Consider the following 26,866-nt stretch of genomic DNA (forward strand, 5'->3'; position numbering starts at 1 on the left):
GGAGAGATGAAGCTCAATGTCCTTCTTGATGAACAAAATGTCAAAGTGGAAAGAATGCAAATGGTCATAAAAATTACAGCTTGGAGGAAGCCTAGAAAATGAGGCAGGCCCAATTAAGTGGAACTCAGAACATAGTTTAAAGTGCCTGGAGACCCCTCAGTTAGTTAAACAGTACATGTGAATACAAAATTAGCATTAAGGCCACTCAAGGAGAAGAAATAATAATTAAGCAAGATGTGCTTGGCTTGCTTCAGAGAGCAGAGGTAAGAGATGAATTTTCCGTCTGGCGTGCAACAGCGAGGAAGGTGACCACAGAACTCTGGCTAGTGTTAGGGCAACCCATGCCAAAGCTAATCCACCATAAGCCAAACATCTTGATTCCCATCTGTTTGCTAAATGTTCCTTTGGAGTGAAAAAGTGTTTTTTTTTTTCCTGAAGGTTTATTTTATGGGGAAATTTTTTGTGCTTTAGTGCCCACAAATCATATACATTCACCTATATTACATATACATTTCCCCTTGACAGATTTGCATCTTTGTAGATAAAAATGCTAAATTTTGATAAATATTATTTACATTTATCTTGGCTATTATTCTCCAAATTTACAAAATGTGGGAGATAAAGTTGTTAGTCCTCAATGTTTAGTGTCCTTATATGCTTGAATATATATTATCAAAAGCATTAGCCTATTTTCCACTTTCAAATCTACCTATCTGTATTAGGCAGTGATATCTTAAGATACCATTTTCTCCCTTATATTTTCAAAGTGTTTTTTTTTTTTTAAAAGACTTATTTATTCTTCACAGTTTTTGGAGGTAGGTGAAAATCATCCTCTTGTTGCACATGAGGACACTGAGGCACATTGAGCTTAGGTGACTTGTTTTAGGGCACACAGAAAATCCAAGGTGGAAGCAGGATTAAAATTCAGATTAAGTGGCTAACGTGCATATATATGTGAAACTAAATTACAGGGCACTACCTGGGTAGCATTTGGTGTAGGAAACCTAATTTGATTATTTTGTATGAATAAAGTTCATTTCACTGAGGCTGGATTGGGAAGACAGAAGGGGCCTCTAATCAGCTCTCTCATTTAGGAAGGTTCAGAGTAATGGAGTGCGTGTAGAGCGTGTCTAGGACTAAAACTCAGGGCAGTGGACTCCCAGAATCACTGTCTCTTTTTTAACCACTAATATTCCACACTGGCTTAATAAAAGTAGAACCGTGCTCAAGGATCGTGTAATATAAAAATATAAGGGAATCATGTAAAACAGAAAATATTTCTTATAAGCTCACTGACATACTGGGGTTTGAGCTAAGAAACCAGAAAAAATAATGAGTATATATATAGAGAGAGAAGATGGAATATGGAAAGAATAAAATTTAACTCAAAGTATATGGTCTATTAACATTTAAGATCTGCATTTATCTTTGTAAATTATTTCCTTGCAGCTATATTTGTGCTGAGCAGGTCTGACTTTTAGATTAAAAATAGAACATTTCACAAATCATGTTCTCATAACCACACTTCCCCTTCCTCTGCCCAGCTCAGAGGGCTTTTGATTTGGGGATTGTAGATATGCCACAGAGTATATTATTCCTCTCTTTAAAAAAAATGGTAACTTAGCCCAAACTCCTATGTTTTTATGTTTAAAAAAATAAATCACTTAACATTTGGCATATAACCATGTGGGGAATCAATGTCATCATTTGCTCTAACATGACTGTAAGAAATATGTTTCTATGTGCAGGCCTGTGAGAAAATCTAAGTAGGCAGACAGCCTTGACTTACCGTGCAGAAGGCCCCTAAGAAGAGAAGAACAGAAATGAGTTTTTAAAATCAGTTTTTCATAATCTCAAAACTCTACCACTAAAGTAGAATGCTTTAGTAAAAAAAATTCCATTGCAATGTTTATGTCACTGAGACATGACTTAAAATCCACATTAGCCTTCATTATTTAAATGACCCACCTCGAACTCTTCTCTGTTTATAAGAACTGGCAATCATATTAGTAAGCAGGTTGCAACATAGAACACAAACCTGCAGAAGCTGTTTCCAAATGTAAAAAATCGTAATATTCATGAATTTCTTAGTCTTTTTAGATTTATATCAGATGATGCCTTTTTCATTAGAAGCTCCTGTGCTCACATTTACTCCGAGTTGTCGTCATCAGTGTTAAGGTATCTTGACTCGCCATGCTTCAAGACAAAAAAATCTTCAGCCTTAAGTCCGTATCTCTCTAGAGCCTCACTCAGTTTCACTGGAGGTTCTAAGTAATGCTGACAAAGGGCAGAGAGAAACAAAAATGGGAAAAGATTAATTAAGCATACATATATTTGGGGGGATATTTCAAACAAGAGTTCAAACTAAAATAACCAACATAGCCTACTTAAAGTAATGCTCTTCCTTTTCATTGAAGCATTAGCAAATGAGTCAATCACACTTTCTAATATAGAATCATTAAGCCAATAGAAATGTCATATTTCTCAATCTGTTAACACCATGCATGTCAAATTTGGCCAACTTAGATCGAACATTATTAGACTGCATGAACTCTGATCACTATTTCCCTACATGAAATCCCAGTCTAAATGGAATCAGTGCTAAAGAATTTAGTGTTACCAATATTTTGGGAGAACACAGAAACTTAGATTATAAGGAAGAGTATGTGTGTATAAGCAAACGCTAGAGAAAATATTTTTGGCTGAAGAAGGGTTGTCATCCCCAAACCCCAACCAAATACTGATTCTATAGTGTATGGATTGAAGAGGGGCTCGAGGAACAGAGATTTGACAGGTGGAGTTACCTTTTGTTTCCTCACCTTTTCATAACAACAACAACAAACAAAAAGTAAAGACAGCACACTGTTGAAGAATGTTTCAACATACTCAAATGTTTACCAAATAAATTGAAACCACTTGAATATGTGTTATAGTTAAAGAAAGCAAGAGGTATGAAGGAAATCATTTCACCAGTTATTTCTCTTTCGAGCTAAATCTTTACAGTGTATAATAGCTATTTTTACAGCAAATAAAGGAAAAAAAACAGGTATTATTACACAAAGGGTTTTTTCCCCAATTTCAATTAGAAAAGCTATAAAATGTGAAAATTAAAGCAGAAATAAAAATCCAACAGTCTCTACTCTGATCGCCGGTGGTTAAGTCTGCTTCCACCCTCCATGCAGCAATGGCTGGTGAGCACCCAGAGAGCGGCCAGGTCAGTGAACTAAATAAAAGCCCTTGCCTTCCTAGAGCTTTCATCCCAGTACAGAGACAGATAAGAAATGAATAAGGAAAACAGTGTCTGAGTGGGTGACATGTTCTGGGGAGAACATAGTTGGTAAGTGTCGGGGGTGGAGGTTTAATTTTAAATACAACCATCTAAGAAGTCCTCTTGGAGATGGCAACCTTTGAACAAAGACCTGAGGGAGCAGATTGCACCAGGCTTTGTAGGCAGCTGTGAGGGCTGTGGCTTTGACTGGGAGTGTGATGGAAAGCTGCAGGTCCTTCTGGCACAGGAGTGTCACAATCTGATCTAAGGGGTAAAGGTCGCTGCCCTCTGCAGCGTTGAGAACAGACTGTAAGGAGCAGTGTGGCATCCGTGACCGGGGTAAGAGGTACTCAAAGTCTAAATACAGTGTAAGGGATGAGCTGACTGCATGTGGGGAAAAGCTGGAGGGAGGATATGAGAGAAAGAGAGTAAAGGTTTTGGCCTGAGGAACTGGAAGGAGGGTGTTGCCATTTACTGAGATTAAGAGAAGTGACTTTGAGGGAAGATCAGGAAGTTTGGTTTTAGACTGAAGTTTTGGGTACCTGATGGACATCCAAGTGGAGGTGTCAAGTAGGCAGTTGGATATATAAACATGGATTGTAGGGGGAAACCTGGGCTAGAGAGGTACAGTGGATAGATGGTGTTTAAAGCCATAAGACTAATGAGATCCCCAAGGGAGTAACCAACTAGAGAAGAAACGGGGCCCCTGGACTGAGTCCTAAGGCACTCACTGCTGACGAAGACCTAGCAGCAGAGAGTAAGAAGGGCGAAGGGCCAGCCAGTGATGCACTAGGAAAACCAGGCAGGTGTTCTGTGGCTTCAGATGTACAGATTGCTAACAGTTACTGGCCACACGTGGGTCTTCTCTCCCCGCTTGCTCACTTCTAGTTTTATGGCTATGTTTAGAGGGTCAGGGATGCCTTCCCGCTGACTACTGAGTAACTGAGGTTAACTATGTATTTAGTTACCCAGTATTCCTAGAGATAGCTACTTATTAATGGTTAGTTGACAACAGGAATCTACTTTTAGTCTTTTTTTATGCATATAGGAGATTGCTAATATATCCCCCATGAAATTTAACTGTAAATAATAGCCTAAGTCAAGAAGCTTCCCTTGCAAAATTGTTTTTAAGAGATTTCAAAATGATGAAATTCTTTCCCAATGAAAAATAATTGTTCTGTTAATTTTTTTTTCCCCTGTGCTCTCTCTACAAGTCTTGGCCAACAATACACTTACACAATTGCCCTACACTAATAATGTCTTTCCTAAACTGTAACTTTAGTTATAAGCTATAATTTAGTATGGATTTTGATGTTGCAGTATCTTTCTGAGTTTCTTCATAGGTCAATTCTTGCCTGCTTCAACCATCTAGAAGGGAGCTCTAGAAGTAGGCAAGAAAGCCTCTGAGTGACTGATAGCTATCTCTTAGTGCAAGCACATTCATCCTGCAGGGAAGGTAAAAATGCCCAATAGCCATGGGACCAAACAATATGTATAAAGCAAGGTAGTAGATTAGAGACATATGTACCATGGAATATTACTCAGCCATAAAAAGGAACAAAACTGAGTCATTTGTAGTGATGTGGATGGCCCTGGAGTCCATCATACAGAGTAAAGTAAGTCATAAAGAAAAACAAATACCATGTATTAACGCATATATATGGAATCTAGAAAAATGGTACTGTTGAACCTAGTGACAGGGCAGGAATAAAGACACGGACATAGAGAACGGACTTGTGGACACAGTGGGGGGAAGGGGAGGGTGGGACAAACTGAGAGTAGCACTGACATATATGCACTACCATGTGTAAAATAGCTAGTGGGAAGCTGCTGTATAGCACAGGGAGATCAGCTCGGTGCTTTGTGACCACCTAGAGGGGTGGGATGGGGAGGGGATATAGGTATGCATATACCTGTGCAGCAGAAACTAACACAGCATTGTAAAGCAATTTTAATCCAATAAAGATGTGGGAAAAGAAAAAGAGTAAGTGGTGAAAGTAGAAGCTCCCAGCAGTGTGGACCCACTAAGGGCCAGGCAACCAGCCCCAGACAGCTCATACATTCCCTTTCAAAGGGGTCACTATTTTCTGATCTACTCCAACAGAAGAGACTCAAAATAAAGACCCTGGTCATTTAAGAAGTTAACACATATTATGTAGTGCCTCCAGTTTGTTTCTACCAAAACTAGTCAGTTAAGTTTAAGTGCTTAGACACATCATTTAGGAAATTCACTCATCATTCCTTAGACAAATCAGATGTTGCTGTATGTACAATTTTAAAGTGTCGCCAAGTCAATGACATCCTTAAGCTGCTTGTATTATAGTAAGCAGTTATTACAACTATTTACATGCAAATCATTTAAAACTGTTTGCAAAGCATAGGCTAAACATTCTCCCCCAAAATTCCATGTACTTTATAATTTATTTAGCAAACTCATAGTTCTCAGATTTATGCAACTAATGTCAGAAAGACTAAATGAGAGTGTATTTTATATTTCATTAAGAAATAAAGATGAAGTTTAGATTTAAAACGAGTAATTCTTGAAGGCTGCATAACACAATAACTCCTGAAGACAGGTTTTCTTTCCTCATCTTCCCATCTCAGTAAAGAACATAACCACCTTCCCAATTACTCAAGTTAAAAATCCAGGAGTCATCCTTGATTCTTCTCTTTGCAAGGTTTAGTAAAATACTATTACTTCATCTAAGTTGCTGAAATATGTTATATATAGAACACAGACATACATATATCTAAATTTACCTATATACATGTGGAACACACATACACACACACACACGGAATAAGACACTGCCTCTAAATAATAGTGGTAAACCAATGGAAACCAGTGTCAAACTTCCCCCTTCTCCAAATACACAGACACAGAAACCACACACTCTCATCATATTCTCCTTCACCCTTCCCCTGCCCGTGGACATTCATTTACTGATTCCATTCTGTCCCCCAACAGTGTGGCTCAGGGCCACAGCATTGCGGAATGGGAATTTTGATCGGGGAGGGAGTCAGCAGGGGGCAGGCAGTGTATTAATTCTGGAATAAGATGCAACTAGGGAGAGGGCAGGCCAGAAATAGGACAGAGAGGGAGTGCTTAAAACAGCATGAAAGCACAGGGTTCCTGCAGAGGCCCTGGAAAGTGGAAGATGCCACACACAGCAAAATAGAAGCAGCCAAGTTCAGTCATCTGTTTCTAAATTTTGCTTAGGGCAGGCCCTGGATCGAGGAAAGGAGAGAATGCTTTTTGCTAAGCTTCTGCTTGATCCCACAACCCTGGCTAGTAGCAGAGTTCCAGGGTTCAGCTACCTTAAGGAAAAATAAGCTCTTCTGTACTAGTCTAGGAATAAAACCGCCATTTATCCCAATGCCTGGCACACAGCAGACACCAAGTCAGTGTTCACTGGATGAATAACATAACTTCTGAAAACTTCCAAGCTGTCCAGCCTCACTTCCCCCATTGCCCTCCCTATCATCCATACTCTGGCTGAACCGATTCCTCACTATTCCCCATGCTTGCTGCCTCCAATCCCACACTTTCCTCCTCTTGAAATGCCTTCCTCCTTGCCTTTTCACAGCCAAGTTCAAATGTCAACTCTTCCATTAAGCTCTCCCTGATCCCTCCAATTAGTAACAGTCCCTGACTCTCAGACCACTTTATCCCACTTTACAACACTTTGAGTAATTATGTGCATGTCTTGTATCTTCTGCCAGAACAAAAGCCTCCCTTGGGAGGGATGACATGATGGTTCATTTTTCTATTTACTAAGGCTACACACATTTTTGGTTATATAAACACATGCTTCATTAACTACAGAAATAAGCCAGAAGAACAACATGCAATGAGGATTTTTTTTCCCACTGTATACAAATATTGCTTTACTAATTAATATGATTTACCACCCTAATTCACTTGATGACCATGACGACCATGCAGGTTCTTGATTCTACTTTGGTTTCTGAACACAGTGCAGGGTACAGTGATCAATCCTATCATCGGTCAGACACGTAACGAGGTATTGTTACCACAATCACACTCACCTCATTTGCTAAGGCAAAAGTTCCCCAGTGAATTGCCACAGATCTCTTTGTCTGCACATCAATGTGAATCTTTACAGCCTCTTCTGGGTCTACATGCTGGTATTTCATAAACCACCTGATAAAACACAGTAATTTATTAAATCTGGGCTTTTAAGTATACAATAAATTCTAATTACTGCTTCATGTAATCAACCTTTAACATTCTGCACAGGAATAAATCACAGTAGGCAAAACCATCTCCCTTCAGTACACTTTTCTGCTGGAAAAAAATAAGCAAAAATCTGTCTTGTACAAATTGCTATACAGTAGCTAAGTCTCAAGCAAAACTTCCCTTTGAATAGTAGGATTTTGTTTCACATGTATTTTTATTTTGCTGATGATTTATTCTGAAGATATCTTCTTATTACTTTAAAAAGCAGATATTTTGCAATCCTGGTATGAATGAAAGAAACGGAATAATGGGTAAAGAACTAGAAATCAAAACTCCAGTTGCAAATAACCTTGCTGAAACAATTTTTTTTTAACGTGCTAAAGTGAAAAGGAAACAAAAATTAGTGTATAATTTGTAAAATCAGGAGCAAAAAAATCCAGTTACTATTCAAGGATTTTATTTAAATACCGAACAACTGATGAGTGAGGCGTTTGGTTTGGCAAGAAGAAAGGGTACATAAGGGGGACTAAATGGAGAGAGTTTAGCAATGTGAAAGGCTGCCTCATGCCTGGGAAGAGACGGCTCTGGAGGCAGGGGGCCTGGGCGTGAATCCCAGCTCTACCGATTCCTGGGAATGCCTTTGGAGCTGCTTCAGTTTCTCCAGCTGCCATTTCCTGGTCTGTGAAATAGAAGCTATGCCCACTTCACAAGGGTATTGTGAGGATTAAACAAGACAAAATTTATTCAAAGCATGAAGTACAGCAGCTACTTCATAGAATTCTTCCAAAAGAGTAGGGAGCTGACAAAGCCAACACTTTCAGGAGAAAGAATTATTTCTTGATAACAAAAGTAAAATGTACTACATACAGGCAGATTCCTTTGCTTTCCCAGCCAGCAGTTTATTTATTTATTTATTTTTATAAATTTATTTTATTTCTTTTTGGCTGTGTTGGGTCTTCGTTGCTGCGCGCCAGCTTTCTCTAGTTGCATCTAGCGGGGGCTGCTCTTCGTTGCAGTGCACGGGCTTCTCATTGTGGTGGCTTCTTGTTGCGGAGCATGGGCTTTAGGCACATGGACTTAAGTAGTCGTGGCACGCAGGCTTCAGTAGTTGTGGCTCATGGGCTCTAGAGCACAGGCTCAGTAGTTGTGGTGCATGGGCTTAGTTGCTCTGCAGCATGTGGGATCTTCCCAGACCAGGGCTCGAACCCGTGTCCCCTGCATTGGCAGGCAGATCCTTAACCATTGCGCCACCAGGGAAGCCCCCCCAGCCAGCAGCTTAGAAGAGGAAAAACAACAGTGTCTTCACATTATTTATATCCTGGGTCTGCTACTGGCAATGAACACTGCAGTGAAGATTAAGGGATCTGGATTCAGCAGAGGGGCTGCTGCACTTTGTAGAACACGTCATGGAAAAGTTCATCCATCTGCACAGCACAAGGGTTGTTACTTACTGTTAGGAGTTGCCGGGCCTGATGGGAGCCCCAAAACAAAGCCACTGTGTTCTCAACAAGAGACTAGAGAAGCACTTGTTCTGCTTTATCTCCTGACACTTAGAATTCAGGGCAAGATGAAAACAAGTTTTGGCTGTTTCTCTCTCTTGATTTTTTAAAAACTCCTACTTCAAATCAAAGGGATAGACATATTCCTTTCTACCCTCATATCTGAAATAAATTTAAAATGTTTACTCTGGTATACAAATTAAAATAAAAAGTTAAAATCCTAACCGACTTGGATAGAATGCCCAATGACAGGAGATCCCAAAAGTAAGGGTGAAAACATTCTAAGCAGATTATTGAAAATCGTGTTGGGTGTGATCATCTTACATTTATAGACTACTCTGAAGTTTTGTTGATAACAACATTTCTAAAACTTTAGTACTGGGTCTTCCCTGGTGGTCCAGTGGTTAAGACTCCAGGCTTCCAATGCACGGGGCATGGGTTCGATCCCCGGTCGGGGAACTAAGATCCCACGTGCCGTGTGGCACGGCCAAAAAAATATAAAATAAAAATAAAACTTTAGAACTGACTAGAGAACTGGAATACAGAGTAGAGGCTACTACAGTTTAATTCTTTAGAGCAAATACTGTCCTCCCCATCCTTCTCCCATCTTAGTGACAAGACAGCTGCAGTGCAAGCAGCAAGGGGGAATTATGTGAGTGCATTTGTGTACTTCAGCTGTACACATTTTATCATCACCTATATATGACAAGTCTGTATATTTCTACATATGAAAATTTTATTTTCACAATTACAAGTAAGAAGTATTCTAGTATACTAAGAACATATATTGAATAAGGATCAATACCATGTAAAATTGATTTGTAAACAGGTTGACTGATGTTTTAAGAGGTTTCATTAGAATTCAGAATTAGAATTATGTGGAAAAGTGAAATTCAAGCACTACTATTGGCTTATAATAATTTAGTAAGGTAAAAATATCTAGTCCCTTAAATGAAGAAACTAGAAAAAAGGGAGAAATAAGCATTAATATACTTAGCAATGAAATGGTTTTGGTGAACTTCAAAAGTTAATGAAGTAAGTATAACAATCTGATGGAAACCAGTGATCAGATTTGCTCAATTCATCTATGTATCAGCGTTCTTCTGTTTGTAGGATCGCCTAAATAAAATGCCATCCTGCATACCATTCTGTATGAGTCTGTGCGTACACTTCAGAAAATAAAACATTTTTTAAATTAGCCCTACTTTGTTACTTTTAGTGTTTATTTTCTCTTAACTTGTACATATCAACCAGAGTTGACTGAAATCTAACTGAATTCTTGGAAATCACTTCTTCTTTCCTTAAATAGGCAGTATTAAGGAAAACACAGGCAGCAGATGGGTCTCCTGGGTCTCAAGTGCTCGTGTGACCTTTATCTGCTCTGTGCTCTGAAGACAGGCAATCAGTACAGAGAGGTTGCAGGGCAAGTGTAAGTAGTGCAGCAATGTCTTTAGCAGACTAACCTCAGTGCTGCCTGCAGTAAGACCGTCACAAGGGACTGATGCTATAGGCCAAGCCCTTGCCTTTTCTCCACTAAACACAGGACAGGGCATGGGTGCATTCCACTCACGGGGAGTATCCTCCATGTGAAAAAAAGACCAAGAGTCAGGTTTGAGTACTGGCTGATAGGTTTAAATTTAGTCGGAACAGTACACGAACTTCGGGCTAGGCAGAGTAATTCTTTAAACCGTCGTCCTTTTTTCTTGGTAATATAATTTCAGTAACTACAATAATTATTTAACTGATATGACTGTAATTAAAGTATTTTAAAATTCAAAGAAAAATTTTAACTGACTCTGGCCCAACAACCCCCCACCCAGTGTATAACAAAGTCCACCATTAAAACCACAGATCAGGGCTTCCCTGGTGGTGCAGTGGTTAGGAATCTGCCTGCCAATGCAGGGGACACGAGTTCGAGCCCTGGTCTGGGAAGATCTCACATGCCGCGGAGCAACTGAGCCCATGAGCCACAAGTACTGAGCCTGCGCGTCTGGAGCCTGTGCTCCACAACGGGAGAGGCCGCAACAGTGAGAGGCCCGCGCACCGCGATTAAGAGTGGACCCCCGCTCGCTGCAACGGGAGAAAGCCTCGCACAGAAACGAAGACCCAACACAGCCAAAAAAATTTAATTAATTAATTAATTAATTAAAGCAAAAAAACCACAGATCACTCGGAGTCCAGTTAATTTATCATGTAGCACGAATGCTTTCTTTAGACACCTACATACCTTGGTTCATACGCTCCAATGGGAATAGCTGCAAGGTCAAAAGGTCCAAATCTTTTTCCTATCTCTTCAAAAGCAGAGCAATAACCAGTGTCTCCTGCGAAAAAGAATCGGTTCCAGGGCCCCAAGACAGACCAGCTGCCCCAGAGAACCCTGTTGTCGTCCGTCAGAGTCCTCTTACACCAGTGCTGGGAAGGGGTGAGCACAAACGTCACCCTGTCGTGTCCGGGGACGCAGTTCTCCTCCCACCAGTCCAGCTCGATCACGTTCTCACAGCCACACTTCTGCATCCAGTCCAGGAGCCCCAGAGGCACAAACCACCTCAGCTCGTTACCAAACCGCTCGTTCAGAGCGACGACAGAACTGTGGTCCAGGTGGTCGTAGTGGTTGTGGCTGATGAGGACCGCGTCTACCCGGGGCAGTTCACCGACTGTGCAAGGGGGGCGACGGAACCGCTTGGGACCCACACGCTGCGACGGGGAGGCCCGAGCGCTGAAGACGGGGTCCGTGAGCAAGATGAGCTCGTCCATTTCCACCATCACTGTCGCGTGTCCCAGCCACGTGACTCTTAAGCCAGCTTCCCTCACTCCAGCTTCTTCAGGGTCATCGATAAAATACGGCTTAAGCACTGGGAGTTCTTTATCGAGCTCCTACGTATATAAAGAAAGAAAGAAAAGCAGCTATTAAAAAAAAAAGGTATTATGTGTCATCATAAATACATTTTTGACCTAAATTATAGAGAGAAGGGTTATTTGGGGAGAACTGAAGTCATTCGATAAATTTGTTATTTTTGCTTTTCTCTTGGAAGTGCATACTTCTGAATCTGACTCAATAATCACTATATAGTGATGTAAGATGTTACTCCCAAATGCAACCAACAAAGGGAAAATTAAACTTAAAACTTTGAGTACTGCTGACTTTACGAAATATTCTTCTGTAAGTGCCAGAAGTAGACCAACCGAGATGCAGTCCCTTTGCTACTGCTGTTTACTCAGCTGGTGCATTTGCTACTGAAAACTGTCTCAGGAGGTCAGCCCCTAGAAACAGTAAAGAAAACTTTTGACCACATATGTGTAGATCGTGGATCTCACATGAACCTGACTTCCTGAGTACACAGAATTCAGAGCAGAGTACTGTGATGACTGCTGGGAAAGTCACGGGCATAGACGGTTCTCCTCATCGCTTACCTCTGAGGTTTTCTACCACTGATCAAACCAAAGCGGAACACGGTCCCTGCCCATGAGAAGATGATCGCTTTTGGGGGCAAACAGGTGTGAAGCAATAACTACAACATAATGTGTTAAGTATTATTCCTTTGTTTATTCTTCATTTTATCCTTGGATTAAGCTGGACCAACAAGAAGCTGTGTTCTAGGGTCACAGTCCTGGCTTCTATAAAACTTTCATAAACTGTGCTTTGGTGTTATGCCGTACAGCTGCATGGAGGTCTCTTCCTTGTGAAACCTGCCGAGCATGTACCGTGGGGCTGGCTGTCTTGAGGACTGGGTACCAGCCCACCCCGACCCCACCTTCCCACACACCCCAGAAGCATTGCTCTCGATTCCCTGTAACAGGAAAAGCTCCTCTTCTCCAGAGCAATTGGCTTTATTCCTTTGACTACCATTGGGAAAACTGACAATCCTGTTTTGACTTTTGCTTTGACAGGCAGTTCAGAGTAAAAGCTGAAGACTCCTCCAGCCCATATGCAGAAGGGAACAGGGCAGGGCACATTGCAGGGAACAATGGAACAGATTTCTGTGCTAACCTCTTTCTTGGCTTTATTTTTCTACCCTAATTTTCCATTTGCTCTTGTATGTTTATCCATCCGGTTTTTTACTGTTACATGTCTTTTTATAAGTTGCTGCAAATCAGTTTTGAAAAAGGCATGGTATTGAATAATTAAATAAAGTACAAGGCATGCTGTAGCCCAATAAGAAGGAATGAAGAGCCCAGCTGCGGAAGGCATTACAGACACAGTAACTTGTGTGGGTTCCTGAAGAATGGTGAGAAGTTCCTGATGCAGAGGAAAGGGGGAAGGGCATTTCAGGTGGAGAAAATGCCCAAGCAAAGGCACAGAGCCAAGTAGGAATGTGGCATTCGGGGGCAGAAGACAAACTGAAATCTATAAAGGATCAGAACCCAGTAAAAGCCTTGAATCCCACGCTTCACCCAGAGACAGTGAGGAAGCATCGTTAAGAAAAAAAAAGACATGACCCAATTCATGTTTAGAGAAACCACTTTTCAAGTTTAAATGATGACCTGGGGTGTGTCACAATAGCTGCCAGGAGAGACAAAGAGCTGGACAAAGGAGACAGCAAAGGGCAGAGAGAGAGGGCAGATGGGGGAGATGCAGGTGAAGGGAAACTGAGAGGTCACTGAGCCGGTCCAAACAGGAAATGGGCCCAGAAGGGGCAGAGCAGGAGCAGCAGAGGTGAAGGATGACAAGATAGCCCTTAGCCAGCCTAAGCCTTAGTTTCCTCATCTGAAAAATGGGTATAATAATTGCACCTACACGTCATGACTGGGGACTGAATTAGGAGAGGCTGGCACATAGTAAGCCCTCTGCAAGTATTGCAAAAGAAGAAGGAAGCACGCCCCAACCCCGACAAGCAATCAGGCACCACCCCTATCGATCCCTTACATATTTACCTGTTTCCTTACTCATAGTTAAGAGTTAACATCCAAGTTAAGATCCTAAGTAACATCTAGACATGTTCAAGTCCTCCTGATGGCTCAACCATCTTCCTGTCAACTCATTCCATACACTAGAGCCACCTCAAAAACACTTTTCTTATGGCGTAACTCTCTCCCCTGCTGAAAAATCGTCACTGGTTCTGTACTGCTTGACAAAGCACGTCTCACCTCCTTAGCCCAGTGGTAAGCCTGTTGGTGGACGGCCCCTCCTCCTTTCCAGCTGTTTCACTCAGTTCCTGCACACGGCTCTGTGTTCCCCCCAACACTGGGACTGCTCCTCGCTCCCAGCCTGAGCTTGGAGCCTGGCACAACACTGACGCTCTTCCTTCTCTCTCTCATCCCTTCGAGACCTCAATCAAATCGCACGCCCTTCGCTCTTCGCGGAGCCATCCCTGAGTCTCCACAGCCGGCAGTGCTCACTCCCCCTCTCCACTTCCACGCCACCCGTTTGCACAGCATCTCTGGATGGTCTGTTCTTTGCCCTGCTCAACTGTACACAGGATGTAACCCATGTCTTACTCAACTTGGAATCATTCACAGTGCCTGGTTCAATGACCAATACACAGCATGCACGATAAAATTTGTTGAATGGATGACTGAATGAATTTTTCAACTCAGTTCTCAAAGCTGGTAGTTAGGGTTGGTGAACAAATGCCATACGGTGTGCTTATCAAGAATTACGGAAGAAAGGAGAGGGAATGAGTATCAACTGAGTCCCTAGCATGCGTTAGGCTTCACACGAGGCACATGATGATGAGGCAGCAGTATCTAATGTATCAAGTACTTTCGTATAACACAAAATACATGTATGGAGTGCCTACCGTGTGCTAGACACTGTGCTAAGTGCTTCATAAAATTTTTTTCATTTAATACCACAATGCTGGAGGTAGGTGTTATTAACTCTCTCCCTTTTACAGACAGAAAACCAGAGAAGGTACAGCACTCACACGAGGGCACGCCGCCTGCCTCCACACATACTGCCTCACGCCACTATACTTACTCCCAAGTATTATCTCATTTAATACATATTTTTTAAAAACACAAGTACAGGCATACCTTGTTTTATTGCTCTTCACAGATACTGTGATTTTTTTTGTTTTGTTTTTTTACAAATTGAAGGTTTGTGGCAACCTTGCATTGTCAGATGATGGTTAGCATTTTTTAGCAATAAAGTGTTTTTAATTAACTACAGTATATGCAAACATAACTTTCATATGCACTGAGAAACCAAAAAATTGCTGTGACTGGCTTTCTTGCAGTGGTCTGGAACTGAACCCGCAATATCTCCAGGGTGAGTCCGTAACAGCCTGGGAATCAGGTGGGGGAGAATCAGAGGTGGATTACTGTGGACACAAGGAAGCTTTTAGAGATGACGGATATGTTCATTTTCTTGATCATGGTGATCATTTTGCAGGTTTATACAGACATCAAAACTCGCCAGATTTTACTTTTTGAATATGTGGAGCTTCTATTATGTTAATAAAACTATAAAAAATTTTAAGTAGCATTGTGTTTAAACAGTGCATCAAAACATCTGAAACAGAACTCCCTGAAAATTGTTGCATTTTCTTTTTGCTCTAAGTTTAAAAGTCATTTTAAAGTTTAATATCTGGCATTATCCACTGACAACTGAGAGGAAACAAAACCTTGAGCACCTCTGGCAGCCTCAACTTGTTCTCCAAACGCAGTACCAACAGGTAAAGTGTGGAAAGAAGCCCATCACAAAGGATCATACACTGTGTGGTCCTATTTATAGGAAGTTTCCAGAATAGGCAAATCCATAGAGACAGAAAATAGGTTAGTGACTTACAGGGGCTGGAGAACTGGGGGGTGATGACTAAGGACACAGGGTTTCTTTTGGGGATAATAAAAATGTATTAGATTGTAGTGACGGTTGCACAACTCTGAATGTACTGAAAAACTGCCAAATTGTACACTTTAACCAGGTTAATTGTATAATACGGGAATTATATCTTAACAAAGCTGTTTTTTAAAAAAGGTAAACGTCTGACAAGAGATCTGAATTAAGCAGTCACACTTTTCTTCAAGGTCCTTTCCTCACGCTATATTGTTTCTAAGCCCATCCATCACAAAAGAGTAGCTTATTTTAAAGAATTTGATCTCTTAACACTACTGGCCCATGAAACTCAAAGAAATAGTGTCTACAATTGAGATTCCAAAAAGAAAAAAAAAATAGTTTTTTACTTTTTAATCCTCATCAGAGTTTGAAAAAGTACGTAGAATGGGGAAATTCTTGTTTATTTAAAGAAATCAAGTACCCTCTTGGCATTTTTCTTTACTAGATCAAGATTTTTCTTGGCTGGTCCTACTTTTTTAAAGCTACAAATGGGAAAATCCCTAAGCCTGTTATTCACCTGTACACTAGAGTTAATGTTTCACTTTTCTTGGGGAAAGGGAAAAATCCCAACATTTATTCAACCACTACTCTGCCAGATGCTTTAAGTACAACTGTCATCTAACTCTGTGAAGCAAATGTTACTGCCATCTCACAGAAAACCAGACCAAGGCAGAGGGTCACTAAGACACTTACCAAGGTCATACAACAAGTAAGTGTCCAATCAGGAGTGGAATCAAGGTCTTCTGACTCTCAAGACCCTCTCTCTTCATTAAACCATAACTCTTTCCATGGCATTGATAATGATAACTTCAAAACAATGAAACCCACATTCTTGTTAATATACTTACTAAGTGTATGTGTTTCTGTACATGAATGAGACAGAAAGATTCGACAAAACTCTGTTCAAACCATATTTTCTAAAAAAAAAAATTACTTTTAAAGAGGACTTGAGTTAATCCTTTTCTTCCAAGTGAAAGTATCTTTGTACTGTTTTAGGAAACTTTAGTATCTATACTTTGCATGACCATCATCCAAGGTCAATAAGCAATACATGCTGAAGAGAGCGTGGAGAAAAGGAAATCCTCCTAGGCTGTTGATGCAAACGTAACCCAGTAACAGCCACTATGGAGAACAATATAGAGGTTCCATAAAATATTAAATTTGAGGGACCACATGATCCAGCAATCCCACTACTATGTGTATATCTGGAAAAACATATTTGAAAAGACACATACACTCCAAAATTCATTGCACCACTATTTAAGATAGCAATGAAGGGGCTTCCCTGGTGGCACAGTGGTTGAGAATCTGCCTGCCAGTGCAGGGGACACGGGTTCGAGCCCTGGTCTGGGAAGATACCACATTCCGCGGAGCAACTGGGCCCGTGAGCCACAACTGAGCCTGTGCGTCTGGAGCCTGTGCTCTGCAACAAGAGAGGCCCGCACACCGCGATGAAGAGTGGCCCCTGCTTGCCTCAACTAGAGAAAGCCCTCGCACAGAAAACGAAGACCCAACACAGCCAAAAATAAAATAAATTAATTAATTAATTAAAAAAAAAAAGATAGCAATGAAATGGAAGCAACCAAAATATCCATTGACAAAGGACTGGATAAAAAAGATGTGGAACATGAAAAGGTTATTACTCACCCATAAAAAGAATGAAATAATGCCATTTGCAGCAACATGGATGGACCTGAAGGTGACAATACTAAGTGAAATAAGCCAGACAGAGAAAGACAAATAGCATATGATATCACCTACAGGTGAGATCTAAAAATTGATACAAATAACCAAATTTACAAAACAGAAACAGACTCGTGGACTTAGAAAACGAACATATGGTTACCAAAGGGGAAAGGTGGGGCTGGAGGGATACCTTAGGAGGTTGGGATTAACACCTGCACACTAATATCCATAAAATAGATCATCAACAAGGATCTACTGTCTAACACAGGGAACACTACTCAACAATCTGAAAGAACTTATATAGGAAGGGTCCGAAAAAGAGTAGATACGTGTCTCTCTTTACCTGAATCAAGCTGCTTAAAGCTAAAACAAACACAACATTGTAAAGCCACTATACACCAATATAAACTAAATGTTAAATTAGAAAACAAAAACAAAAACAAAATGCCTACAACATTATCCTCAGGCCTTGGGACCCAGGCAACTTCACATCCCTGGAGCCCGAGTAGCCTTGGTTTCCAAAGGCTGGATGTCATGGGGGTTAGGGAGCTGGGAAGGCTGTGCCAGCAAATGAGCTCTCCTTGGACCTGCACTGCCTGATCCCTTCAGGATGGACCTCTGACAGCAAGGCCAAGCCTAGTGCAGCCAAAGGATGGTGGACCCTCCGGGCCGGAAGAGCTCTGAAAAGTCACCTGGTCCCCACGTCTCCTGGTGCTGGGGTTCCCACCTCCAGCCTCCTTCCGCAGAGTCACCCCACCTACAGACGCCAGCACCCTCAGCACAGCACTTTGGCAGGGATTGGGATTTGTCCCAGGGAGAAAGGGAAGGGGGTGGAAGTATTGAGACACAAGTCCTTGGGCGTCTGTTCTGGCACATTCCACTCATTTAAAACCCAGCAGCAGGACTTTCCCTAAGCCTCTCATTGCCCAAGTAACCAGAGTTGGGCAACCAGAAATGCTGCTGCCTTGTTTCCTGGAATGACAACTTTAAAACCAGTGCTTCTGGGCACTTCACATTCACAAGGCCTGTGAGGCTTAAATGAACAATGCCCTCTAGAAATGTAGTGTGGAAGGTGATAGAAAGAGAATTCAAAACAGAGCCGACTTTCAATAAGCCCATTTCAGGAGGTAAATTTTACAAGGTTTTTTCTTGTTTTGTTTTGTTTTGTTTTTTAAAGCACATGAAAAGATGCTTAACCGCTCATTATCATAGCACATCAAAACTACAAGGAGGTATTACCTCGTACCAGTTACAGTGGACATCATTAAAAAGTCTACAAACAGCAAATCCTCGAGAGTGCGTACGGAAAAGGAACGCTCCTATGCTGTTGGTGGGAACATAAACTGGTAACAGCCACTATGCAGATCAGTATGAAGGTTCCTTAAAAAACTAAAATAAATCTACCATATGATCCAGCAATCCCACTCCTGGGCATATAACCAGAGAAAACCGTACTTTGAAAAGACACATGCACCCCAACGTTCATTGCAGGGCTATTTTCAGTAGCCAAGTTGTGGAAGCCACCAAATTGTCCACCAGCAGACGAATGCATAAAGAAGATGTGGTACATATATACAAGGGAATATTAGCCATAAAAAAGAATGAAACAACACCATTTGCAGCAACTGGCTGGACCTGGCAATGATCACATCAAGTGAAGTAGCCAGACACAGAAAGACAAATGTCATCTGATATCACTTGAAGGTAGAGTCTAAGGTGAAAATGATACAAATGAACTTATTTGCAAAACAGAAACATACAGACTTTGAACGCCAACTTACGGTTGCCAGGGGTGGGTGGAAACACGGCTGGTAGGGATAAATTAGGAGTTCACAATTAACATATACCCACTAGTATATAAAATAGATAATCAACAAGGACCTTCTGTTTAGCACAGGGAACTGTACTCGATATTTAGGTAATACGCTAAATGGGAAAAGAATTTGAAAAAGAATAGATACATGTGTATGTACAACTGAATCACTTAGCTGTACATCTGAAACTAACACCACACTGTATATCAACTATACTCCAATATAAAATAAAAATTAAAATAAAAAGCAAAGAAAAACAAAAAACTCCTGCCTTAAAAAAAAAAAAGTAAGCTTACACTTCATTAAAGAATTCAGCTCCCACCCCCCAACTTCCTTTTCTGCCTCATTATTCCTCAAAGCACTAATCACCTTTCAGTATCCCACATCATTTTCCTATCTGTTTATTGTCTCTCTTCCATTAAACCGAAGGCCCGAGGAGGCTAGGCTGTCTTTCTGCTTTTTCATGGCTCTATCTCTAGCACCTAGGATAGTGGAGTTTAAGAACAACTGGCCTGGTGAGTTCTCAGAAATTGAACACAGTTCCTTCAATATCTCCAAGTCATCAGAGTTCAGAGATGTATTTCCGCCTTCATGTGGTCACTCACTTTCCTGTTTGAAATGAGAGAAAACTAAAGACACCATTACTACTTCTGTATTTTTAGAAACTGTGGCCCAAAAACCAGGAAGGAATTTTTACCCAACAGGTAACCTACCCATCTTGGCTTCCTGCCCTAAACCCTTCTTCTCACAGCTTGACTCCATGTTTCTCTTCATACCAGGTTCTCCAGAAGACATAAGATTTTCTTGTTCCTCCCATCCACAAAGTTGAAACATACACTAAGCTTTTATCTATTAATATCCTGACTCATTCTTAAACAGTGCTGGGAAAATATTATTCATGTTACTCAACTCTGTTAACTAGGATTAATACTCTCAGCATTCCTTAGCATCAAAGTGACAATATGTGGTTTTTTGGGGTTTTTTAAAATCTCATATCCTTTAAAGAAAAATGGACACACTTACTAAGGTAAACGATCTAACACCACCGCCACCGACCCACTCCCCATCCTCCTGCCTTACTGCAGATCAACGCTTCAGGGATACCTCCACTCTTTTCATCCCACCCACTGCCAATGTCTAGTTCCTTATCTCTCAGTTCCCCACAAGGCCTGGCAGGACAGGGGTTGTTGGAACAGAGAGGCCAAGCGGGGTAGGAGGTGTAGCGGGGCAAGAAACTAAGAAAGGAGAAAAAAGCGCTACTGCCGTTGGGAGCCACCGACTCCCTGCTGAAGTGAAATCTCACTCATCTCATAAACCATAGGCCAAAGGTTAATAGTCTCATCCTAAGTGTAACTAGCATATTGAAAGCCCAGTAACCTATTCCCAATTTTTAAAGGAGTGGAAGGTTATTTGACGATTTCTTTTATAACTTTAGCAGCTTTTTCCAAGGATGAAGAGCCAAGCGCTCCAGGCTTAACCCTTATAATTCATATTCCAAAACACAGGTTACTACTTTCTGGAACATGCCATGCACTTTCTCACCTCTGTGACCTTCCTCATGCCCATCATCCACCTGCAAAACCACTGCCAAATAGTTTTTATCTTTCTAGGCCCAGCTCAAATATCATCTCCTCTGTAAAGCCATTTCCAATCCCACCAGTCAGAATTAATTGCATCCTTTCCTATATTTTTAAGGCATCTGTTCCTACTTCTAGTTGCCACCAGATCAGATCTGGTTATTCACACATGTACTTCGCTGCTCAACTATGAACTTGAAGGCACCTTATTCATGTCATCTCCCCAGAACCTTATCATACAAAAGGGCTCAATTAGCTAACTGGAGTGTCATAATACAATTCACAGCAACGTTAAGTAATACATATATTAAGAGCAAATACGCAGCACTCAAAAAGCCAAATGCTACCTCTTTGGAGCATGGAACACTGCTGTGATCTTTTTCCATCATCAGCCATCTGAGAACATTTGGAATAGAGGGATTTTTCCATGTTGGCCAAGGGTTAACAAATCTCCCATCCTTTCCTTTCTTTGATTTAGTTACATCTTCTTCTAGTCTGTAATCCAGTTTGAAACTCTTCCTGGAAAACCTAGAAGAATCACTTCCTCCAGAATTCCGTGAATTTTGGCGTTTTCTTACTGCTTCTTTAGGATATTGGCAACTTGTCCTCAGGGACTGGTTGCTTTCATTTTCATCCATGTCCTTTCGTGAAGAGCTAAAGAAACGGGGACGGGGAATATACTGAGTTTAACATAAAGACATTAAAACATACACATAGTATTATTTCTTAACCGATAAAAAATTCTTCAAACTTATAACAATGTCTCTATTAGGCTCAAACTTTCTTCCTGCAAAATACAATTTTAGAATCCAGTATTACTGCTTGCTAAATAGAAAAGGTGTTTGCTTTACTTATTACTGCCAAACCTCTAAAATATTCCTTATGTGCTATAATTCAAAACAAATCTACTCTACCAGCCAGCATTTAAACATATGAAAATTTTCCATTTCAATGACATTCTGTAGAAAAAAGCACCTTCATGAATCTGTAATACTTTCATACCTTCATTTTAAAGTATTATTGTTAATAACATAATAAGAAGGATCGTCGTAGTTCCTCCAAGATACTTCAGTAATTCAAATGACTTACATATGGCCCCATTAGGCCTAGTTATTTTTACTTTGTAGATAATCTGTTACTAATGCCCCCCAAAAAGTACAATGAGTCCAAATCCCCAGAAAGGAGAGTTGAGAGTTGAGAAACATTAGTTGAGAAACATTTCAATAATGTATTTAAGTGGTTAACAATACAAATTTGAATTAACTCAGATGTAGAACTGCGCATGTAACCTAGCTCTGTGACCTTAGGCAAGTGTCCTATCCTCTCTGTGCCTTGATTTCTTCATCTGTAAAATGGAGATAATAATACTACCTGCCTCCAAAGGGTTATTGAGAGGACTGAAAAAGCAAATGCAAGCAAAGCACTTAGAACACATATGTAAAATGTATATAGCAAATGTAACATACATGCACACACATCGTCACATGTATCCCATACATCAGCTCAACAAACGTGAGGGGTTGCTGCTGCCCTTTTCTTTACTGCTCCTACGCCCACTTACACCACTTAACTCAAGGCACTGAAATCTTTGCTTTTGAACTATACAGGATTCCAGACACATGAAAGTGAGAAACAGTGCAGTAAGAATATACATTCTTCTTCCATGAATTTCATCTCTTTCCTATTCTATTAAACAAACGTTTGCTTTCTGTTTAGTTTAAGTGTATTGTGTATACACAATACACAATACTCTTTATAACCCCAAGAAAAATAAGCACAATAACAGAGAAACAAGTATTATTTTTTGACTACAGTGCTGTTTAAATAGAAATATTACCCAGGAAGAAAGGGAAATAACTCAAACCCCAGGATGAGGTACACATACATATACACTTAACCAGAACTTTTTTTTCCCCCAAACTTTCTGGAGTAAATAGTCTATGATCTGGGGCTTCCCTGGTGGCGCAGTGGTTGAGAATCTGCCTGCCAATGCAGGGGACACGGGTTCGAGCCCTGGTCTGGGAAGATCCCACATGCCACGGAGCAACTGGGCCCGTGAGCCACGATTGCTGAGCCTGCGCGTCTGGAGCCTGTGCTCCGCAACAAGAGAGGCCGCGATGGTGAGAGGCCTGCGCACCGCGATGAAGAGTGGTCCCCGCTTGCCACAACTAGAGAAAGCCCTCGCACAGAAACGAAGACCCAACACAGTCATAAATAAATAAATAAATAAATAAATAAATAAATAAATAAATAAAAGAATGCGAATTTCTAAAAAAAAAAAAAAAATAGTCTATGATCTGGAGAAGAACAGGTGTTAAGAAACCACAGCTCACAAAAGCTGAAGCACCCACTGCTGCTCAGGCACAGCTGTTAGTGGGACAGCCTGACAGCTAAGGCAGTCTAACCAGTTTTATGTCTTCGACAAATGACTTAACCTTTCTAGTCCTCAATTGTCTCATCTGTAAAATACCTACTTATCTCAAGTGGGGTTTCAAAGGATTCAAGGACATAATAATGTACGTAAAATGCTTGCCACTCACCCAAGGGCTAATTCTTTTTTCCCTAAACCATCTAAATTCTTTAAATTCTATTAGAAAGCAATGGATCTGGGAGAGTTATCTCAGTTCCTCTTACAGAATGGCTTTACCTGGGTCATAATTGCATTCAGGCCGAGGCCTTTACAAATGGCAGAAACAAAGACCAGCCATTTAAACCTTACTTCACTTAACATGAAAATACACAGGTTTAGAGAGTTTAAGTCACTTCTGGACAAGATAATGTCCGATGGCAGAGCTGACCTCACGCTGCCCCTTGTGATGATAAACAGTTTGTGAGATTGTTTGCATTTGTTACACACAGACATAAATATTCATATACATATAAACACACATATGTAGTAATTCTACCAAATATATAATAAAGTATTGGCTCATTGTTTTAAACAATCAAGAAATAAGGGGGAAAAAAGAAAAGGGCACTCTGATTCAAAACCACACAAAAAAGTCAATGCAGGGTCTTCAGACAACATCTAGTTGTCTAGTGTACCTGGGGCATAAGAAGCAAGAGAGGCTTGTGAGAGTCGAGGTGGTAAAGGTGTAAAGGATGGGGTGAAAAGGTTGGGACTGGACTGCGGGCCTGGACTGGGACGTTAAGGGGGTTTGGCTACACTCAGGCAATGGGGAAACACTAAAGGTACTTAAACAGGGCATATGCGGGGAAGACGACTCTGCTCACAGGATATAAACAAAAAGGGAGGGGACTTCCCTGGTGGTGCAGTGGTTAAGAACCCGCCTGCCAATGCAGGGGACACGGGTTCGCGCCCTGGTTGGGGAAGATCCCACATGCCGGGGAGCAACTAAGCCCGCAAGCCACAACTACTGAAGCCCGGGTGCCTAGAGCCTGAGCTCCGCAACGAGAAGCCACTGCAATGAGAAGGCCGCGCACTGCAATGAAGAGTAGCCCCCCTTTGCTGCCACCAGAGAATGCCCAGAGAAAGCAACAAAGACCCAACACAGCTAAAAATAAATAAATAAAATAAAGATTAAAAAAATTTAAAAAACAAAACAAAAACAAAAAGGGAGTGGCTAAAAACTGGAGCCAGGGACATAAATTAGTAGGAAACAGAAGAAACCCAGAACATCCACTAATAGCGAGGCCCTATGCTACGTTTTTTTTTTTTTTTTTTTAAACACAATTACTATCTTTTTTTTTTTTTTTTTTTAATGAGGATCTTGAATCAGATGCGTATGTTTGATTGATTGATTGATTGATTTTGGCTGTGTTGGGTCTTCGTTTCTGTGCGAGGGCTTTCTCTAGTTGTGGCAAGCGGGGGCCACTGTTCATCGCGATGCGCGGGCCTCTCACTGTCGCGGCCTCTCTCGTTGCGGAGCACAAGCTCCAGACGCGCAGGCTCAGTAGTTGTGGCTCACGGGCCTAGTTGCTCCGCGGCATGTGGGATCCTCCCAGGCCAGGGCTCGAACCCGTGTCCCCTGCATTAGCAGGCAGATTCCCAACCACTGCGCCACCAGGGAAGCCCACTACGTGTTTTATACGGTGCATTTAAATTAACGTTCCCAGCAAAATTTCAAGGTAGGTATTATGATCTCATTTTAAATGAAAAACTAAGAGGTACATAGCAGCCCAGTCAAAAGATGATGAGGCAGAGACTTCCCTGGTGGTCCAGTGGCTAAGACTCTGCACTCCCAATGCAGAGGGCCCGGGTTCGACCTCACATGCCGCAACTAAGAGTTCACATGCCACAGCTAAAGATCCCGCACACGGCAAATAAAGATCCTGCATGCCGCAACGAAGATCCCACGTTCCGCAACTAAGACCCAGTACAGCCAAATAAATAAGTAAATAAAATATTTTTTAAAAAAAAGATTATGAGGCAGTGACAGTGAGAAGGGAAAGAATAATTCCAAGAGACAATAAAGAAGCTGAATCCCTAAGAATTGAGAGTCTCTGGACGGAGACAAACTTTGGCCACTTTGCAGGGCAGGTTGGGGAGGGGGTCAAAGTGGGAGGAGCACCACTAGCCCAGGAAGGGAATTAGGGGAAAGTCAGTACATATTTGGAGTGTGGAGGAGAAGGCAGGTCTCTGCCCCAGCGAGTCTGAGGCAGGGTCTGAGACCACAGGGAAGGAAGGATCCAAGGGGAAGTGGGCACTGACACCCAGTACAAACGGATGACTCTGGGGGTAATGGAAGTTAGACAGCAGAGAGGTTTCCAGGGGCCTGGAGATTGAAAGGAGAGTGAAAAATGGGTCTGGTGACTGTTTTCTATCTGGAAAATAAACTTTTTTTAAAGTTGTCTATTCACACGGTCCCCATTTTCTTAACTCCCACTAACTCAGGTTTTCACCCTGGTCAATCCTTGGAAGCAGGTCTCTACCAAAAGCAGTCCTTTCTTAACGTACCCCAGCCACAACACACACAAAATCCAGACTTCAGGAGTGAGCTTTTTACAGGCAAATCTGATTTAAAAAAAAAAGGGGGGGGGCGCGGAACCTCCAGAGGATGCCCTTTACTCTCAGAATGAGGGCAAAGGTCAGTAAGATGGTCCATGAGGGTGTGTATTTCTAGCCCCGCCCACACTCTCCTCTGTTCCAAACACTGGCCCTTCATCTATTTCTTCAAAGGCATCATGTTCCCGCCTCAGGGACACCTTGCCATCACAGGGCTTTTGCACATGATGTCTTAAAATATCCTTGGGGTGGGAGAAGGGAGTAGCATACGGACATCGATACTCACAGGATTATGTATGACCACAAAATTTGTTCAAAACAACACGAAATGCTGGCACTATGATGCACCATTTCACACTATGCACTCTAAGTGTGAGATGATGGGAAGGAACCAGAAGGACATAACCTGAACTGTGACAACCTGGACTCATTCTTTTGGAGGAAAAGTACTAGAAGTCCGGCTGGTGAATGTGCACAATGATGGGCTCTGTCAACAGGTGGTCCCGTGACCAAGGGAGCACCAGCTCGTGGAGACGTACCAAGCCTGCCTGAGGGCTGGGTCATGAGAAGGCTCAGCATCAAATATCACTCTTCTGGTCACTCGGTAGTAGATACAGCAACAATCTCACAAAGGTCATCCTTAAATATCAAAGATAAAATGACAGGAAAACTAAAACTAAGGAAGACTGGATCCTGCTATGTTAACTAGCTTTCAGCTTTGCAGATTCAGAAAACATATCTAGCTTAACATATCAAGGCTGGAGTTTCCTTAATTAAATGTAGCAGATTTCCCAATTATTTCTTGTTATATATCTGCCTCCAAAGTTAACAACGTTAAATGAAAACTCTGCCTTGACTTCAGGCCAACACTAAGCGCGAGGGGAGGGGCATACTCATGAGTACATGTACACTATCAACAACCTGTGTTTCAAAAGGAGGTTCAAAACTTGATGAAGATCTTTATGTTATACTGATTTTCATCCAATTTAAGACACCATGAATTTGTAAGGCAGTTATTTTATGTGCCACTAAGAAAGTTAAAATGTTATCAACTATAATTATGTCATGCACTATATGATT

General features: G+C 41.4%; 1 protein-coding gene across 6 annotated transcripts in view; it reads right to left on the reverse strand.

The window, feature by feature from the left end:
• Nucleotides 1–869: 869 nt before the first annotated feature.
• NAPEPLD (N-acyl phosphatidylethanolamine phospholipase D) overlaps nucleotides 870–26,866 on the reverse strand; it is a 90,696-nt gene continuing 64,699 nt past the window's right edge. For all 6 annotated transcript variants that reach the window (XM_057549807.1, XM_057549808.1, XM_057549803.1 and 3 more), the window contains 4 exons: nucleotides 21,168–21,474; nucleotides 11,196–11,842; nucleotides 7,319–7,433; nucleotides 870–2,277 (listed from right to left, as the gene is read on the reverse strand). In XM_057549807.1, coding sequence (XP_057405790.1) covers nucleotides 2,149–2,277; nucleotides 7,319–7,433; nucleotides 11,196–11,842; nucleotides 21,168–21,458 — 1,182 coding nt within the window. In that variant the 5' untranslated portion in view covers nucleotides 21,459–21,474 and the 3' untranslated portion in view covers nucleotides 870–2,148. The remainder of the gene's footprint in view (nucleotides 2,278–7,318; nucleotides 7,434–11,195; nucleotides 11,843–21,167; nucleotides 21,475–26,866) is intronic.

Source organism: Balaenoptera acutorostrata, chromosome 7 (genome assembly GCF_949987535.1).
Source record: "Balaenoptera acutorostrata chromosome 7, mBalAcu1.1, whole genome shotgun sequence".
NCBI lineage: Eukaryota > Metazoa > Chordata > Mammalia > Artiodactyla > Balaenopteridae > Balaenoptera > Balaenoptera acutorostrata.